Source organism: Polyodon spathula, chromosome 27, assembly GCF_017654505.1.
Source record: "Polyodon spathula isolate WHYD16114869_AA chromosome 27, ASM1765450v1, whole genome shotgun sequence".
NCBI classification, from domain to species: Eukaryota; Metazoa; Chordata; class Actinopteri; order Acipenseriformes; family Polyodontidae; genus Polyodon; species Polyodon spathula.
In genome coordinates, this window is record NC_054560.1 from 5,029,495 (window position 1) to 5,050,052 (window position 20,558).

The window sequence follows — 20,558 nt, forward strand, 5'->3', positions numbered from 1 at the left end:
CGGTTAAAATGCATGAGTTAAAATTTCATTTTCATATCAAAGATTCATCACAGAATGAATAGTTTCCAATACATTCAAATAAAACTCATGTGATTCAACCAGAAAACCAGAGCGACCAGCAATTGTGTATTTTATGATGGGACATTTCATGACAGTGCTTCAAGCATCTTGCATGTTAACAGAACAGCACATAACAATCTGGCTTTCCATTGGGCAGTCAATATAAAGTAATAGGAGCGAGCATTAAAATATCCATGACATGCCAATGTTTACACAGTATGGGAGCGGATAGCAGAATGGTCGCACAGTCCATAGAGAGAGAGAGAGAGAGAGAGAGAGAGAGAGAGAGAGAGAGAGAGAGAGAGAGAGAGAGAGAGAGAGAGAGAGAGAGAGAGAGAGAGAGAGAGAGGGAGAGAGAGAGAGACAGAGAGAGAGAGAGAGAGGGAGGCGGGGGAGAGCACAACACGACACTGACAGTGCAGGGAGGTCATTGTTGTGGCAGGAAACCAAGGCTTTTGTTTGTGAGAGGCTGATACAGATAAGGAAATGTATTTTCTCTTCACCCAGTTTGCTTCACTCTTCATTTTAACAGCCTCGCCTTTTTTTGTATGGCCAGCAAACCTGGAGACCTGAAGAAAAGTGAATTTTGCATCTTCCTTCTGTCCCAATATGAAGACGAGAAGAGAGGAGGTTTTTTTTTTAACTGTCCCAATATGCCGTTGCCATGCATGAAAGGTTACGACCATGCATGTTGGATATCTCGTATTGTATTAGAGATGTCACCTGGTGCAGCTTGGCCAAACGAAGCTGGGCAGCTTAGGTATATTTCTCCCAGTAAAGAAGGGTGTTGATAAGTGGAAACCCCAAAATATTGAAAAGCAGGGATAAGATTTTCATCCTTTTGTCCATTTATCCCTTTTATAGACCATTCCAGAGTTCCAGAGCTTGTGGTCCTCCCTAGGGTTAAAGTGGTCTGTTACATATCCACATTCAGTTTTGACCTTTAAAAAATGTACTGTTCGCTTACATACCTATACTTGTTGTGGACTGTAATCTTGAGAGCAAAGAGCTGAACCGGGTGCTGACTGCCTCTCGATCTTCGAAGGATGGACTACTTTGAGCAATCGACAGAAAATGGTTTGATGGCTAAACAGTTGATGAACATGATGAACATGTCTCAAGATAAGTGATAATGTGATATAGTAGTGAAGTGGGGGGTGCTGGGAAAGCGGTTATCTTTGCAGTAAATGACACAGAGCCAGGAAGCCGTGTGGCTTTCAAACAGGAAGCCTTTCTGCTATTCTCGCCTACTCCCTCGCAGGGTTGTGCTGCTCAGAGACAGAGGGACTGATAGACAGGGAGAGACATCGTTCAGGAACATTCAGCTTGGATGGACACACAACGCCAAACAAGAGCAGACAGACTTTTCCACGCGCACGTGAGTGAGAAAGAGAGAGAGAGAGAGAGAGAGAGAGAGAGAGAGAGAGAGAGAGAGAGAGAGAGAGAGAGAGAGAGAACACCGCACTAGAGCTGAGGTATCTGCTTCTCACCCTCTTGTTGAACCAAGCCATGGTAATACACTTTCAATGGTACATGGTATTCACATATTCTACGATAAAGGTACCATTCACCACCCATGGTAATATCATACAAAATGAGCTGCAAATTACAAAATGTATACCGTTATATTAAATGGGAGAAACGTAATGGAGTCAGAGGCTTTTAAGACTTTTCTAGGATATGAGTAAAGATGTTCTCTCAAATAGGTTAACTCAAATTTTACCCTTCTGATATATGTTTAACAAAACCTACTTTTGGATAATGCTGTTTTAATTACAGTTTTGCCTACTGAGCTTTGGGGATGTCATTTATAACGCCCTGCTAGCTAGTAGCATGACTGAAACGGCTGACAAACTGAAGCTGATCAAAGCGGTTATTGAGGCTGTGGGAGGTTGTTTTTTGTATTTTGTAACAGAAATGAAACGGTATAATATCTGAGGTATGAACCATCCTTGTTACAGTTTGGGTGTTTACATTCACCAAAGGTGGTTTCAGCTGAAGGGAAGTAATCTCCCTTCCCCCTTGAAAGCTGTTAACATCTGTTGTATACGTCAGCTATACAGCACCACAAGACAACAAAATCACCCTAATAAAATGATGGGGTATCTTTCAAAAACACTGCCGTTTTCTATAGTATATTGCAGTACATATATTATACATATATATATATATATATATATATATATATATATATATATATATATATTTGGACACTCTTTTTTTCTTGGGAGATGCAAACCGTGTTATTTTGTGATGTCGAACCTCAAGTTTTTAAAATCTTTTAATAAGTGGACTCATTTAGGCGACTCTTTTGAACAGGAAACGCTGTTCCTTTAAGAGCTCAGCTGTAAGACTGAAAACCCCACTCATCAAGGAAACTCCCACTGAATTAACCTTCTTAGTGAAACAAGGCTTATTAGTAATGGGAGTCCCACTACAGCGTCGGGACTGACAGCCTTTCTCGTTCAAGCGATGACGTGACCTTTCAACTCCGTCACCCTCACCTACGCTCTCTCTGTTTATATGTGTAAACATGTGGAGGAGACGGGGCGAGCAGGGTTGAAAAATCACATGGAATCAGAATGGAATGAGCTTTTCAGTCCTGGCATTTAGGATTCTCCAGACCAGCTCCAAGCAGCTCAAAACTAGGAAAAGGCAGATTTCGAGAGCAGTACTCAAAAGGGGAGAAACAGAACAGAACCCATGGTATGAGCTTGAAAAGTAAAAGCTTGCTTCATTGCCTCTGTGTATTTGTGCAGCCTGTAGTGCTGCCCTGACTCTATGGCTCCATGGGAGGAGGAGACGCTGTTGGTTCGGAGGGAGAGCTCACACAGCCAGCTCTCCAGTGGCAGCCCTGGGCTCTGGGTGCACCTGTACCTGGTCCCCTCGGTGTACGGAGAGTCAGCCATCCACTTCACCTCCGGGGAATTCTCAGCGGAGGACATCTGCATCGCCGCGGCCAAGGAATGTGGTAAGAGCTGATGAGAGGCTTTGAAATCCCTTCTCCCGGAGATCAGAAAGAGGCTGTATAAGAGTTGACCTTAGTAGAATCACATCAAAGTATATTGAAGCACAGTGCATGCATGGCAAATGATAGGTAAGCATAGCAGTAAGCAATAAAACCATCCGACATGTGTTAAAGAATTACTGACAAGGGGTGCTTCCATTTTAAAACAGTCAGAGGGGAAACTAATTCAAACTCCAAAACATCACTCATTGAAACAATATTAATGCTTAAATAAACATATATACAGGAAACAGCGACACTGAAATCTGCATACTGGGCACTGAAAGCCGAACCCCCCTGTTAGTAAGTTCAATTGGAATGGCCCACACCTCTAATGGTTCAGGTAATGCTTAGGGTCCTATATCCTGTGGGAATGCTGTGTTCTGAGCTGATGGGCTGGTGTGTTTCAGGGATCCTCCCAGTGTACCACAGTCTGTTCTCCCTGGCTTCCGAAGACCTCTCCTATTGGTTCCCACCCAGCCACATCTTCATTGTGGGCGAGTCCACAAGCATCACTCTGCTGTACAGAGTCAGGTGACCTAACCATAGACACAAACGCAGAACCACTTCTACAATGTGCTCTCTCTCCAAGTTATATTTAACAATCTTTGTCTTATAATTCAACATCCTTCTCTTTAATTACTTTCTGATGAACAGAAAAGAGAACTGATCTTGTTCATTATAAACTTTCAGGCAGTACGTTGGAAGAGCAGCTGCGTTTACAGTAAATATTAAATATACAGCACAGGTCTCAGCTTTGAATGAGTCTCAGAATCAAACCTTGTGTACACATTTATTGTTCACCTAATTTTTAAGCGAGGCATTGGGGAATGAAAATAGGAATTTTATATTGCCCTCAGGAAAGACAAACACAAACAAGGTCAAGCATACAAACATTTCAGCTTCTGCTTTGAGAATGTTGACGAAGGCATTAAAAAAAATCATGGCTCTACTTTAAAAAGACCAGAGTTAAAAACACTAGCCTACTCTTCTTATATTCCTAAAACACAGATGAATGGCTTGAATTCTTATATTGTTATATTTAGGATGAAGTTATATACAAAGCTATTCAAATCTTGAGGAATGAGGTCCTTATCTAGACATATAACACAGTCAGACTACCAGACTAAATAATTATAGAAACACTGCTCTGTATTTGATTTCAATGAAATCTCTGTTTTTGATGACTTTTAGGTTTTTCTTTCCGAACTGGTTCAGCCAGGGGAGCAGGAAGTCATATCGCTATGGACTGACGAAGAGCAGAATCAGCTCTGTACTGGATTACTGTGTCATTGACTTTCTATTTGCTCAGGTACCTCCCAGTGCACACCATCTCCCTGACCAATCACCCCCTGTGTGCAGGGTCTGGTCTGTGACTGCTGACTGGCTTCGGGTTCGGGAGGACCCCACATTCAATTTCATAGGAATATAAGAACAATTGTAAAGTCCATCAAGGCTTGTTCCTTGCTAGCGTGTCAGTAGCTTCCGAACAGTATACATTTTTGGGCAAACATGCTGTTTTTAACTGGCACAACTGATGCTGATAAACTATTCAGTATATTTATTATTATCGCTATAAAAAAACAAAAAACTTCTGCATCTATACTGCTTTCCTTATCTTTTAACTTTGGTCTGTGCCTCCCCTCTCTCTATTTTTTAAACTAAAGTTATGGGTGGATACATTTTGAAATAGTAGCAATCTGGTCTTTACCATTTGTGGTCTTTATAAACTTTCTCCCAGACTGAAGAGATGAAATGCACCATAACCAAACTGTTTTCTCTGCATCTTCTCAAGTATGGCACTGTGTTGATTGTGGGGAGCAGAGCAGGGCTGTACGGAGTGGCTGGCCCTACAGAGCCCGCTCACCGTGTCTGCTTTTCAGTCTCGCAGTGACTTCGTGCTCGGCCAGGCGGGGGTCAGGCCCAGCCTCAAGATGCAGGAGGAGTGTCTGGGGATGGCCATACTGGACCTGCTGAGAATCGCCAAGGAGCGCAACCAGAGACTAAAGGACGTCTGCAAGAAAGTCAGGTAGGGACGCACTCATCCCAAAACACACAAGAACCTGCCTTAATGCTTTTGCAGTCATCCTGAACATACATTTAGCAAACATGTAATGGATTTCTACCCAGCAGCTGATGAGTTTATAGTACTAATTTGTATGAGACATACACTTGACTCACGTCTAGAGAGCTGGCTCTTATGTTGAATGGTGAGACATTCATCTTTGAAGCGCAAGGTTTGCGTCCAGCCCTTGACTTCCCATTCAATACAATGAGCTGCAGAGCCAATACAACAAAGTTGATAATTTAAAAAAAAAATATTAATACTAACCAGTTCACGTTAATTAGACTCAAGTGTATGAAAGTTGTGTGGCAGTTGGTTACACTCAGACGTCCGGAAAACGCTTGACTTTTCTCTGTGGTGGCTGCAGCTACAAGTCCTGCCTGCCAGCGGAGCACAAGCAAGCGATCCAGAGTCTGGACCGGCTGACGCGGTACCGCATTAGAAAGCTGCTCAAGCAGGTGCTGCGTAGACTGGTCCGGTGCCAGGCTGACGGGCACAGTCTGAAGCTGAAGTACCTGCTGGATCTGGCAGCAGTGGAGCCCTCCTTTGGCACAGAGCTGTTCCGGGTCCGAGACCCTGCCTGGCCGCAGAAGGGAGAGGACTCAGCGTTCCAGCTCATCCGAGTCTCCGGGGAGAGCGGGATACAGTGGAGCACCGGGGATGGCCAGGTGAGGGCGCTGTTCCATGTCTTTAAATGTCAAAATACTCCATGGCAAAGCACAGATATATATATATATATATATATATATACAGGGTCTCCAACAAATCAGATATTAAGCTGGTCTGACTTTTTTTTCTGCTTATCAGTTATCTCTCATCTGCTATATCCACAGGTAGATGGAGACACACATACTCAGTAAACATGGTTTAAATACAAATTAGAAATTAGATTGCGCTTTGAAAACCTTTTTAGAGGTAAACCAGCAACCAACCCCATATTAAAAGCATTGCAAATTGCAACAAAGCATAGAAAATGCATGGTAAAGCATAGGTAATAAGCATGGTAAAGAACAGCGAGGTATGCAAAAGCAGATTAATAAACACGGCAAACCAGGATAACTAGATATCGTATAACTATGGGGAAGCAGGATACAACTGATAAAATGCCGTGCAAAAAATGGGAAGCTTTTGTAAGGGAACAGGTTAGGGTATTAAAGATGCTGGATTACTGTAGCTTCTGTTTCTGTTTTAGGACTGGCAGACGTTCTGTGATTTCCCAGAGATTATTGACATCAGCATCAAGCAGACAAGCCGTGACAAAGTGCCTCTAGGGAGCCGAGTCGTCACAGTGTCCCGCCAGGACAGCCGGCTACTGGTATGTATATGTATATATATATATATATTTATGTCTTTACAGTTTTTGTCACTTCGCAGTCTACCATGCACGACACAAAATAAGATGTTCTGAAATCGGTCATTTTGGCTGCCTGAGCGTGCCTTCAGGATTTTTATTAATTCAGGTTGTGCACCCTTCAAGATCTCTCCAGGACCCTCTCTCTGTCATTTACAGGAGGCAGAGTTTCAGACTCTGAGAGAGGCTCTGTCCTTCGTCTCGCTCATTGACGGCTACTTCAGGCTCACCACTGACTCCGCCCACTATTTCTGCGAAGAGGTAGCCCCGCCCAGCCTGCTGCAGGACCTGGAGAGCTCCTGTCACGGACCAATCACGTGAGCCACTGCCCATAGAACTGTAGAGTGAATGCGTGCTGAATGAGATATTGTGGGGCAACATTAAGATACGCTTAACACTTCAGAGGGTATGTGAGGATTTACAATCGAAGAATAAGCTGCTTCAGAATGTGCTCTCCTTCAAATAATGTATTTATTGTATTTCGTTTGGATGAGTTAATGGGACTTTCAGTTCAGGAGCTGCCCCTCAGTTGTAGTTCCCCACCGTAGACATAGTGCATGTAATGCAGGCTGGATCATCCGAAGCCTCTTTATATGACAGGCAATCAGAACCGAGGAGAAGCTCCTGAGCTCAGGTGAAAGCAGCGTGACACACTTTAAGACCGTGAAAATGCCTTTCAGTGCTTTGATGTTTCAGTCTTGATCTTTACTGAAATTCAATTCACACGCAGAACTTTGTTCTGCCATGTGTACATCATGGTGTTTGATTTAACTGCAGGGAGAACCCCGGTACACTCAGTCTGTATTGGGTTGGTTCCACCCCTAAACATTTGCCCCTTAACTCCCCACTAGGTCCGAATTTGCTGTTCACAAGCTGAAGCGGGCTGGGGCCTGCAGTGGCATGTACCTGCTCCGACACAGTCCCAAAGACTTCGACAAGTATTTCATCACCATCTGTGTGGAGGTAAGCAGCACCAGGGCCCCCTGCTGGTCTTAGAGAGACTTAGCACCTTACATAGCTATTCAATTAGAAGTTACATACAGGATTGAAGGGGAAACACAATATACACCCATTACATTAGGAAAATTATTAAAACTCATGAGAAACAGGCTGAAGGGAAGTCAAGTCTTGGCCATGATTTTCTTTACTGATCTTTTCCCCTCCTGTTCTGTGCAGACACCGCTGGGGATGGATTATAAGGACTGTCTGGTGCTGAAGGGGACAGATTTCTGGCTCTCTGGGCTCCAGCGTCACTTCGGCAGCCTCAGGGAGCTGCTGGCCTATTACCAGCACAGCGGGCTGCTCCTAGCAGGGTTCTCTACAGAGCTGGGACCCTGCTGCCCACCCAGACCCAAAGGTAAGGCTTGGCTCGTCACCATCACACAGATCTACTGCATTGGTTCTGCATTTGATCCATAGCTATAAGCAGTGGTACATTGCTAAAAGAAACTTTCTCAGTGTACTGCTTGGGTAGAAAATAAATGTTTGGGTTTACACTTTGTGGCATTGATGATTACATTGTTTTACATCTATTTGAAGATGGTATATGATTTAAGCAAGGGTTTGTAATGTTTGAACGTCAAAATGTTTGATTTCAACGGTATACAGCCTTTTAAATTCTTAAAAACTCTCTGGTGCACTCTGTTGGAAAAATAAAGCTGCACTGCATGGTATCCGTGCTATACTGTGATGTGCCTCGAGCTACTGCAAGTTTGGTACCGGGTACATTTTCAGTGGACCCCGCCATGCACGGCCTTCCATCAACCTTTTTGAACCTTTGTTCCCATTGCAGAGCTCACCAACCTGGTGATTGTGCGCAGTAACTGCTCTGCGGAGACACTGGCCTCACCCCTGGTGCAGCACCCACACGCCAGCCACATGCAGTTCCACATGATCAAGCACAAGGATCTGCAATGGGTGAGTCTCGCAAGCCTTGCTTCCAGTGAAGCGTTTCACAACAGCATTGCTGTTTTATACATCTGAATAGCTTTTTTTATTTTCTAGTTAACAACAATTGCAATGGGATCCATAGGGGTTTGTGGGTATCTCTATGTTGATTGGTAAAACTGATTGCTGCTCTTGGCGTCCTGGCAGGGAGATAGCCTGGGACAGGGCTCCTTCACCAAGATCTTTAAGGGTTCCATGACGGACAGCGTTGAGGGAAAGAGCCACGTGACAGAGGTCCTTCTCAAACTCCTGGAGAGTACCCACAAGAACTGCTGGGAGGTAGGAAAGGCTCATGCAAGGGTTTATTGGGTGCTTGTGTAAGAGACCACAGGGGGTGAAGAATGTGGTGTAAGTTGCAGGTGAGCAGACATTTTCCCAGGAGCTTTAAAGATTCCTGTTGTTTTGTCCCTCCAGTCGTTCTTCGAGGCAGCCAGTGTGATGAGCCAGGTCTCCCACAAGCACCTGCTGCTGGTGTACGGGATCAGCATTCATGGCTCTAAGAGTGAGTGACGCATCTCATAAAAACAATGCCACACCACCCGCAGGTCTTCCCTGTTCTGTGGTGGTATTTAATATGTTCCCAATATGGGGAGGAGCGGTGTCTGAAATGTGCTGAGTAACAAGCATAAACGAGACTCCATAACGAGTAATAAAGATAACAAAAAAATACACTGTTGTTCAAAATCACAGTGAAATAAAGCTAAACCCCTGCATAAGAAAACAACTTTGATGAACCCTTTCTTGAAAATACATAAATATTGCTGCTTGATGGAAGCTTGATGGAACCATTGTGATATTAGTTGATTTAATAAGAATTATTTTCACTTGATTATTCTGAAGTGAGCGCAAAGACATATTTCAACCATAAACCATTATAACAGTATAAAGCAAAGCCTTTAAATGACTTGAGTAGTTTCTTGCTATTTTTTTTTTATATACCCCCTTTGGTTTTAAAATCGATACACAGATAGGAAAATTAACATGGTGCAGTATGGCACACAGAGACGGAAGGGGGTTATACACTTGCATTATTTGCCTTTGCCTCTGACACACGTTCTAATCTGTGCTTCTGACTGTTGTTGCCTCAGACATCATGGTGCAGGAGTTTGTGAAGCATGGGGCGCTGGACCTGTTTCTGAAGAAAAGAAGGGGTTCTATTTCGGTCAGCTGGAAACTGGATGTGGCCAAACAGCTGGCCTGTGCACTCAACTTCCTGGTGAGGACACCTACTGACCATAAAGCAGGAGGGGGGGACTCCAGCATTCAGACACACACACACACTCACAGACACACACAAACACACACACACACAATAACAAAACCACATTTATCACAAGGTGAAATAAACCTGTCTTCTCCTTTTCAGGAGGATAAAAACATCACTCACGGGAATATCTGCGCTAAAAACCTGCTGTTGGCGAGGGAGGGAGACATGGCCACTGGCAGCCCCCCCTTCATCAAGCTGAGCGACCCAGGAATCAGCACAGCCATCCTGGACAGAGAAGGTACCAGCACCCTGATGCTTCCTTATAGGCCCTGTTCACAAAACGATTGTTTTTAATGAACGGTTTACAGTTCGTGAGACTTTGTTCAGCTGTTGCAGAGATGGTGCAAAGTAATTGTGATTGACAAGGGACTGTGCATTCTGTGATTGACAAGGGACTGTGCGTTCTGTGTTGACGAGGGACTGTGCGTTCTGTGTTGACGAGGGACTGTGCATTCTGTGTTGACGAGGGACTGTGCGTTCTGTGTTGCAGTGGTGCTGGATCGGATCCCATGGGTGGCTCCTGAACTTGTGCAGGTGGCCCCTGATCGCCTGGCTCTGGAGTCGGACAAGTGGAGCTTCGGGACCACGCTGTGGGAGATCTTCAACGGAGGCGAGGTGCCACTGCTCGGCTGGGAACCCCAGCAGGTAACGTGAAAGAACCAGACCAGAGGTGAAAACATGAAGCAGCATGGTCCAGGGGTCACTGTTCCCCAGTGTTTGCTGTATTAAACACACCTTGTCTTTTAAAAGCTGACTCCTTTATGGTAAAAGCATAGCTGCCACAGATAGTGGTCCTTGGTAGAATACATCTAAAAAAAAGTTTAGCCTAGTAAAAGCATAGCAATTTCTAGTACATTAATACATACCCATTATTAACCCTTTAAGGTACAAGGAGCATATGTGTCCAACAAATAAAATGAGGCTAACTTTCTTATTTTTGCAATGAGGTTGCACGAAACAGGGTTTAAAACGTACTGACCAGTCGGATCTGGTTGTCCAATTTGTCAGTTTCCTCCTCGTGATACTTGCGTCCCTCTCTCTCAAATGTATTTTAAGAAGAAACCATTTGAGCAACAAGCACTCAATTCCTTGTGTGCCTTAATTAAGGGTTTTTAAAGAGACAGTGCTTGTGGGACTGTGGTATTTACTAACCAGTGTGCTGAACTGCCCCCTTTCCCATGTGAAGAAGCTGCAGTTCTACATTAACCAGCAGCAGCTTCCCGCTCTGAAGTGGACTGAACTGGCTGATCTGATCTCCCAGTGCATGGATTACCAGCCTGGACTGCGACCATCCTTCCGAGGGATCATCAGGCAGCTCAACAGCCTCATCACCTCAGGTACCAGGGGGCTGGGGACCAGGGGGTACTATGCTGCCTGCCAAAGGGAGCGTCTGCAAATTACAAGCATGAGTTAGGGATGATCTCCAAAAGTGTGAAGCAGGCATTTGGCGTACAGAGCACCTGTGTGATTGGAACAATCTGCCAGAGAGTGTGAGAAGTGAGCAAAATCCAGCAGCACCTTCTAACTTTATTTAGAAACGGGCTGCGTTTGTAATATTTAAGTGGTAGTGTTTTCTCTTTGATTCACTGAGTGTTTGTGTTGTTTAGTGTGGCAGTCGTGACTGGATTGTGGGTGACTGCTGCCCCCCAGGATGCCCTTGTAAACGAAACGGTGTATTTCCAGGTTTAGTTTAGTTTATTCACAGGACTACAGTCTGTCCTAAACCTGCATTAGTAATTAGGTGGTTTAGGTGTAGAAAAAGCAATGCTTTGCTGTATGCCTTTAACAGTGTGGATTCAGAGCGAGTTCCCTTCCCAAATTTCAGATTACGAGCTCCTGTGTGACCTGCGCCCCAGTGCTGTCCCCGAGAAGGACACCTTCTGGAGGTGTGTGAACGTCACCGACCGACAGGAACCCACGCTGTACGAGGAGCGGCACCTGCGTTATATATACCGTCTGGGAAAGGTAAAGGCACTGCTGCCAGAACCCAGGGGCTCGTTTACGCAGGATCGCAGTGGATCCCAGATCCAGTACCTTTTTGTCTGACAGGCGACAATGAAACAGTTTTCAAATGATGAACCATATGAAAAAAAAAGAACTCTATATACACGGCTTGTACAAGTTCCATGAATTGAATGACAAAAGTGTACTGTAACGAAATATTTTAGTAGTAAGAAAATTAAGTTTTTGTCAGCCTGTTGTTCAAACAGTCAGGCCGATCCACAAGCAGAGAACTTGAAGCATAGATGGTAAATCAAGGTCCCTAAAGTAATCTAGAGTAGATTCCTTAATTCCTGGTACCCTTGTGTTTAGAAATGAACCCCCTGCTCATACCTCAATACTGTAGATTGCTGCAATTATTGTCCTTGTGTCTGGGTGCAGGGGAACTTTGGCAGTGTGGAGCTGTGCCGCTACGACCCCTTAGCTGATAACACAGGGGGGCTGGTTGCAGTCAAGAAGCTGCAGAAAAGCAAGCGTGAGCATCTAGCCGACTTCGAGAAGGAGATCGGAATCATGAAGTCCCTCCACAATGACTACATCGTCAAGTACAAGGGCGTCTGTTACAGCATGGGTAAGACCCGGAGCGCCCTCTGCTGGGGTGGAGGTCAGCTCGCAGAACCAGGACCTTCATTCCTAATAGATTGTTGAGATACATCTAGATGTGGCAATATAGAGGTTACCTTGTTTTCTCCCTGCAGGCAGACAGAACGTGAGGCTAGTGATGGAATATCTGCCTAATGGAAACCTGCCGGGATACCTGGAAAAGAACCGGGAGCGCATTGACAGCAAGAGGCTTCTTCTGTATGCATCGCAGATCAGCAAGGTGGGGGATACAGGGCAAGAGTCTTGAGGTATAGAAATCTGCAGCAGTCTTTCCCCCACAATGGCGCGTGAGTCAGATCTGAGACCTCCTGCAACACCAATTTGGAAGCAACAAGGAAATGTTGCTTTCGTGCTAACTATCACTGAATACAATGTGTCTACCTTCTGAATGCATTCTGAGGCATTCTGGGGCATGTAGTCCTGTTACCCATTTTATCCCCAGGACTACATTCTTCCTCCCCCTGCTCTGCCACAGTGTATAACTGAATATGGTTGTGAAATGCTGCTATTGTAATGTGCTTTGAATGGTGTGTGATTCCTAGGGGATGGAGTACCTGCAGATGATGAGACATGTGCACAGAGACCTGGCTGCGAGGAACATCCTAGTCGCGAGCGACACACTCGTCAAAATCTCCGATTTCGGGCTCACCAAGATCCTCCAAGTCGACAAGGAGTATTACCGAGTGAAGGAACCGGGAGAGAGCCCCATCTTCTGGTGGGTAGGACCAACTGCAAGTGTACTGCTGCTAAAATGACCTGCTGATTTTTGGGGTTTTCACTTGGAAAGCAACATATTACACATACATATGCATAGATACTAAACAAACAGGCTGATACCTGTTGGCGTGTCATCTAACATCCTTGTTCATCTGCATCTTTTTTTAGCATTTATCCTCTGCATATACTGTGCGCATCGTTTTGTGTTTGTGCTGGACAACATTTTTTTGGATAAAAGTTAAAGTGGATTTGCAAAAAAGCAATAGCTAAATAAACATGCCTATTTCCTCAGCCGATATGCATCAGTCCAGCTCTCTCTTTTGTATGGCATTTGAAAAGCAATGGACTGAGTTTATAGCTGTATTTTGAGTTTAGAAAGCCGTTCGATGGCACCTGGGGTCAACACAACATCATCACTGAAACAGAAAAATGCAAAACGGGATTTTCACGGTTAGAAATGTAGGAGTCAATTTCAGTGTCCAGGCGTCTCTAAATCTGCTGTAGAGCGTGATGCTGCACAGTAAAAAGAAAGTCAAAATTTCACTAGAAGCTGTGTGTGATATAACCCTCATGTTCACACTTAACTCTGCGTGCATGGCTATCAATAGAGAACTAGCTGGCAATGTCAACAAACAGGTAAAGAAACATGTAGTTGCCACTGACAAGACACAAGAGGTGGGAGCCGATACCCATATGAGTAATGAAGTTGTTAGGTATTAAAGGAATAAAACATGTTGATTACTTAACACAAAGCAATGCGGTCTCTCGCTCTCCGCTGCCTAACTCTGGAGTGTGTCTGCTGCTGCAGGTATGCCCCAGAGTCTCTGCAGGAGTGCAAGTTCTCGCCCAAGTCGGACGTGTGGAGTTTCGGAGTGGTTCTACACGAGCTCTTCTCCTACTGCGAACGGGTCTGGAGCCCAACGCAGGTAAGAGGAGTGGAACAGCAGTAAAAAAAAAAAAATGCATGAAAACTCAAGTCATGTTTGCATGGTTCATACAGAAATTAAAAGCGTGCATTCTGTGGATATTGCATTCACATTGCTCATCTCAATAACAATGCCCTGTAATCATTTTCCTGTACCTCCTGTAGCTATTTCTGCTTATCTAGCTTTGTTAGAACAGGCAGAGGTGTTGTTATGAGATGCCTGAGCGAGCAGTGGTTAATGATTATTCATGATACAGCTCTTAAGTTTCCCATAGCAAAAGCATAGCACAGTGTAATAAAGCACAGGGAAAGCATGGTAAAGGGTAGGTAAGCATGGTGAAGACCAGCAAGGTATGGTAAAGCATACTAATAAACATGGCAGAGCAGGGTACACTATGGTAAATGCAGAGTATAACCATGGTTAAAACATGGAAAAATACAGTGGTAACATCTTTGTAATATGTAATATGCAGTAACTACTAGGGAAATACACAGTAAATACACAGTTATACGAGAGACACTTAATTTAAGGCGTTACCCTAAAAGGATATATAAATAATTGAGGTCCACAGTGGCATGGAGGTTTGCATTGATATTGGGATCAACTTGTCAATGGTATTCACCTCACTGGACTGTTTTTCTATTCCCAGTTATGCCTTCAGCAGATTGGGAGAGACAAACAAGGACCCACCATCTTGCTGCACCTTTTCCACCTCCTGAAGAGCGAGTGGAGGCTACCGGTCCCTGCAGACTGCCCCCCAAAGGTAGGAGGAACACACTGCAGGCTTTATTTCAAACAACAAAACCCTCTAAATGCCACGTTAACGCTCTGTGCCACCTCGCCCTGCAGGTGCTCTGCGTTATGCGAAGGTGCTGGTCCTACAATGCTGATGAGAGGCCCAGCTTCACCCAACTGGATGCTCAAATTGAGGCTCTTCGGGAGGAAAGAGAAGTCCCCCAAGAATGAATGTAACGGCCCCTGCCTTTGCAGACTGTTGTGAAACCGAAGAAATATTTTGACCTGAAACAACCTCTATCCAAGTAGAAGGTTGCATGTCTGTTGAAGTGATTCAGCTCTAAATCTGATAGCATCATGAACACGACAAAGAATCATTTCCATGCCACGATGTAACCATCTGGGGAAAAGAAAATCAACAAACCAGACAGGAAAGAGAAGGACTAAAAATCTTGCTTTGTTAGATCGAAAATTGTGTCCAGCTTCATAAACCACCAACCCCAAAACCCCATTTGCTAGCTATTGAGAGATCTATGAGCAACAATGAGTTGCAAGTGACCATTGGATTAATTAGTTGCTTATTCATGGTAATGTTAGGGTTTATTTGAATGTAATAGTATGTGGGCGTTCATTTGTAATCACATTTCAATTGCAGGCTCTATTATAAAGTGTTATTGGCCGCCAAGCAGTGTGCAATTACAAAAATCTGTCTTGAACTGAAAATCTTTAAAAATGTTAAAATCTCATTGAATCTGCACTATTAGAAACCAAGTAAACAATTATATAAAATATCAATGAAACAAGTAAATATGCGCGGTCTTGTTTATAGAAAATGTGTTGCATGTACCATTATGAACATTTCTTTGTTAGGCTCTGCTGTAAACCTATTTTGTCATTTTGCATCTTGCCTTTTGTGTCTTCTGATTAGCAAGCAATGCATCATCTTAGCAAAACCAATAATAAAAACAGCAATGTGCACTGGGGTTAATGTTCTTCCGTGTGTGTTTCCTATGGTCAGCTTTTTGGCAGTTGCCTCTCACGAGGGTAAGTGATTTATTCTGCAAATTACATCCGCTATTTTGAAATACTGTATATAGAAGCTGCAACTCCCTGTTAAAAAAAACTGTGAAAAGCAGACTTTGATAGAGGGCTGATTGTACTTCCTCAACTGGCAAGCACTTCTCTATTATTATTTTTTAGCAAATGCCCTTATCCAGGGTGACTTAGAGTTGTTACAAAATATCACTTTACAAAATATCACATCCCTGATAAGAGCAGTTATACAATACAACAAAATCAATAGAAAATCAGAGCAAATGCAAATATGAGCAAAAAGAAGAAGTAGACTAAATAATTCAGTTTAAGAGTGACTTTAAGAGCTTTTATAGCAAAGGCGTTTGCTTGTAAGAGTAAATTCCAGTTGCCATTTGATGGAGTTTACTGTAGTCTGTAGCTGAGTTTCTCTGTCTTGTCTAAGCGCACCCTCAGTTAAAAGAAATAATGAAAACTAAAGAAAACCCCGCTAGTGTCTTCCACAAGTATTTATTTATTGCTCCTCTTATTAGCATCAATAAATACAACACAAGCAAGGTTCGTCAAAGAACATGCTTATATGTTTTACAGTGGCGGTATTAAGATCAGTAGAGATTAGGGTTTCCCAGTCCTGGTCCTGGGGAGCTACTGTATCTCATGGTTTTCATTCCAACTGAATGTGCTAAATTTGAGCCGTGCAATTGTTCTCAGCTCCTAAAAAGGTGCCGATTTTTTAATTATTTATACAATTGCATAGTTAACTTGAAATCTGCACCTGTTTAAAAGCTGAAAACAATTAAAAGGTTCACGAATATTTTAATTTAGGGTTAAGTGAAGTAATTGAAAACTCAGTTGAAATGAAAACCAGAAGACACAGGGGGTCCCCAGTCAATCAATGAATTTATTTTTATATAGTGCCTTTCCTGGCAAGCCATCCCAAAGCACTCTACAAAACAAGCAAAAATGTAACTATAATATGAAACAGTAATTACATCAATTTAAAATACTAACACAAATAGAAAAACTCCGACCTCCCACCTGAAGAAGAGAATTATTCAGCAACTTCAAACTTTTACGCTGTGTTACATTAGCATATTAATTACACATCGCTTCGTAGTTTTCCATATTCTGACCAAAAATGAAAAATGTGACATTTCGATATCTAGCATGAAACATTGTACTACTATTATGGCTACTGGTAGACTTTTGCGATATCATTTTGTAGTTTCTTTGCATGATGATAAATAAAAGATCGAAGTTATGTTTATATAGTTGTTTTAATTATGCCTCAATTCTAATATTCTAGGTGATGCAAAACTTCTGGCCATAGCTGTATAGATGATTGAAATAAACCACAGTTATTTTACTGGGGGGGGGGAGAACAGTCTATAGGAAATGAAACATCCAGCATGCTGGAAACAGAGCTCCATAGAGTCGCTCATTCTTCAGCTGCAGGTGGCTGAGTGGATCCTGGCAGCGGTATCACCGGGGTCAGCAGAACTTAGCCAGCTCGGTCTTGGTGCAGCCCCACTTGCAGCACACCTTTGCTGGGCCTGCATCTCGTTTGGATCGGGGAGACCACTTCTGGAGCTGGAATTCCCCCTCTGAGCTGTCTCTGTCTGTCTCCACGTGACTCTGGGAGAACAGAGAGTCCTGGGACCTCTCTGTAGAGGTCCCATAGACCCCAACATCCAGGCTCCAGTCCTGCGGCTCCTCAGTTGTTTCGAGGTGCCCCGGGCTGTTGAATTTGTCACTGTCCAGCCACTCAAGAAGCTCCCCTAAAACCAAACGAGACTAGATTATTGGAGGCACAGTATCTATTTTTTTTTTTATTATTATTATTTTTGAGGGTAAAAATGTTACTTTTACATAAGTAGCACCAAACAATAATGTAATGTAATCCAAGTTTCTCTTAAGCGCTCTCAAGGCGTTTGTTTTTCGTTTGATAATAGTAACATGTGGTTTTTTTTTTTTTTTATCCTTTCCAAAAAAATCATGAGTTCATTAAAGACTGGAGTGAATGTTTTGGAAATATGGCCCTGTGTCTTTTATTTACATTTTTCTTTCAGTTGGTTATTCTTTGTAAATGTGTCCCACTATGTCAGACGCCCAGTTAATAACATCCATTATTATGGGATGGGAACAACTGGCACTCTGGTTTATGATAAAGCTTTTAATTATTGAAATGTCAGGTTTGTTATGTTTGGACTCTTTCTATTTACATCTCTGCTCATCTTAAGACAATCAAAACACAAGAATCCTGAACAGCTTGTTCTAATAACTAATAGAGTTACCTGCTAAGGCACTTCATTTTAAATAGAAAACCACTCCAGTGATTTACATCCCTTTGAAGGCATAGTCCTTTTAATTCAGAAACTATTTTATTTTAAGTGAATATATCTGACTTTCAAAGAAACGAATTTGACACTTACTGTAAGGATTAACCCTTGGCTGTCCGAGCTCTGGGGAGTAGCGCTTCCATCGCGCACCACCACACGACATCACCACGGTACGGATAAACTCGCGGCCACACAGCTTCACCCCGCCATCCTGCGCCCCACAAACCCACGCCGCTAGGGCCAGCAGGAGACCAAGGCATGCTAAAGATACAAGCCGGGCCATATCGGTTCAGAGGAGGAACGAGGAACAAGCAAGCAAAAGACACGAGCACTTGACAGAGACAGAGTCTGACCGATAGCTGTCTGGAAATGTGCCTGCCTCATCTTTATAGCCCAAACTGCCTATCTGGATAAGAACTTGTGACCCTGAAGTCAGTGGCAAGGTGTCTCTTGAGGGAGCAGTACCCTTGGCAAATGGAAAGGACGTTCTGGTCTACAGGAGCACAGCTTGCTAGAGAATTCTTCTTCAAGGCTACATATTTCCCCCGATAAGCTTCTGACAGTCAGTTGATCTACAGCAACAACCCAGAAACAACAAGATGTGTGTAAATATATTTTACAGACGTTTAGCAGTGTGTAAGGAACTGCTATGATTATAAATCACATGTGATCAATCAACCAATCGCTGCTAAGGATTTGACAAAAACGCTCTGTGGCGTGCAGAGCAACGCAAACCTGTTTCTGGGAAAATGATGGTTAAAGCTTGGCTCTGGATCTCTTATCCATCATTGTGTATTCTGGCATTGCCAAGAGACCACGTTAACAATTGCTTTCCTTGTTCATCATACTCTCATTGTCACACCCAGTGAATTACAGCCACAGATCAGGAGCCTGTTAGATTATACAGTCAGACCTCTGCCTACAGTACAGCCTCGCAATTTGGAGTTTTGTTGTTGATGCATAGCGGTTTGCAGGGCTTCCTGTACAGCAGTGATATCCATGCTGCATGTCGCAAGCCATCCTCAGTCAAGGTGAAGGCTGCATGTCATGCCTTTAAACCAGACCTCAGTGACACACTGAATTGCTGGCAGGATCCCTGCTCTTTGTGCAGCAGTCCCATGAATGTCTCTATAGTGACGATCTGGTTTGGTTTCTGCTTGTATGGGGCACATCACATTTTTCTGAGGTGTGAGTGGTTTTTGTTGATAAGATTTCATGCTTATCTCAGGAATTTCAGCCAGCTCTGAAACTGTCATTATTTTATCTGAGGAATGGTTCTTAATTGACAAGGCTGCCGGAGTGGGATTGAAGTATACAGGAGGTCAGGGTCACGTACACACACACACACACAGCCTGTCGTAACTGTTGCATGTGCCATTATGAACATTTCTATGTTAGGCTCTGCTGCAACATATCTTCTAGAATTCTTTTTGTTTTAACATCACTAAGGCAGCTTTTATACTCAAGCACTTTGGTATTTATAATGGTTTCATGTAACAACAACAAAACCTCTAAATGCTATGCTATAGCTCTGTGCCTCCTCATCCTGCAGGTTATGTGAAGGTGCTGGTCCTACAACGCTGATGAGAGGCGCAGCTTCACCCAACTGGATGTGCAAAAATTAACAAGCTTTTCCTCATAGGCACCCGCAGTCGCTGGCAAATTGTCGTTCGACATCTTATAGAAAATCTGTTTCTTCCCATAAACTTTTGCATCCATCCTCTACTAGCCTTGACATTCATGATGTTCATTGACTTTTCAAGTTTCTCTATGCACATTTCAGTCGGTACAACGTCATAAAAGGCATGTTTCTCCTTCATGTAATTAATGAGCTCATTTTCTGACTCTGGGAACTCTCCTGTTTTAGACCCGAAAAGCACATCGACTAGAAGCTGCATTTAAAAGTTTATTTTAGTTTTTTTCTCCAATCGCACGAATCACTAACATCATACTTACACCCTGTAGCTTGATTCCTGGTTTGTTCAGCTTCCACAATTACTGTCAGTTTTTCAACAACTGTGAATGAACAAATTTGTATCCCTTTATTTCCATCCATGCTAAATGTAATAAAATAAACTTTATATGACAGGGAAGCTACGACTTAGACAAAAAGTACCAACCAAAGCTAACGAGAGGGTCGACGTGGCTGCTCTGCCTCAGTGCGTGGGTTTGGTACTAAAGGCTTTTTCGGATTGGAAAAGGACAACAGCAAAATATAGAACAATACTTATTTTTGTTTTGTTTTGTTTTACAATTTAAATAAAAAATAACGCAATGTAACGTCTTTAGAAGGACGTGGAGGTCGGTTTTAATGATTATATATATATATATATATATATATATATATATATATATATATATATATATATATTATATATATATATATATATAATAAGATACAAAGTGCTTTATCATCACTTAAAACAACAATGATGCAGCGTTGGTGGTTTATACAACTAAAATTAAGTTAAATTAAGACCACTTTTTTGTTTTTAATCCACAGTAAAG

The 20,558-nt window shown here is 43.0% G+C and overlaps 2 protein-coding genes across 2 annotated transcripts; one reads left to right on the plus strand and one right to left on the minus strand.

Moving 5' to 3' along the window:
* Nucleotides 1-1,295: 1,295 nt before the first annotated feature.
* LOC121301669 (tyrosine-protein kinase JAK2-like) lies at nt 1,296-15,662 on the plus strand. The gene is made up of 24 exons (XM_041231254.1): nt 1,296-1,438; nt 2,820-3,031; nt 3,478-3,601; nt 4,262-4,379; nt 4,951-5,096; nt 5,500-5,800; nt 6,325-6,447; nt 6,643-6,800; nt 7,335-7,446; nt 7,660-7,840; nt 8,276-8,400; nt 8,578-8,709; nt 8,845-8,932; nt 9,519-9,646; nt 9,797-9,935; nt 10,188-10,342; nt 10,884-11,034; nt 11,523-11,662; nt 12,080-12,269; nt 12,397-12,521; nt 12,844-13,016; nt 13,827-13,944; nt 14,594-14,707; nt 14,794-15,662. The coding sequence occupies exons 2-24, from the start codon at nt 2,842-2,844 to the stop codon at nt 14,908-14,910; spliced, it is 3,348 nt and encodes a 1,115-aa protein (XP_041087188.1). The 5' UTR covers nt 1,296-1,438; nt 2,820-2,841; the 3' UTR covers nt 14,911-15,662.
* A 1,427-nt stretch (nt 15,663-17,089) lies between these two features.
* On the minus strand, nt 17,090-18,333 carry LOC121301179 (relaxin-3-like). The gene is made up of 2 exons (XM_041230318.1): nt 18,144-18,333; nt 17,090-17,489 (listed from the first exon to the last, which is right to left on the minus strand). Exons 1-2 carry the CDS (start codon nt 18,331-18,333, stop codon nt 17,203-17,205), a joined length of 477 nt encoding a protein of 158 aa, XP_041086252.1. The 3' UTR covers nt 17,090-17,202.
* Between the last annotated feature and the right edge of the window lie 2,225 nt (nt 18,334-20,558).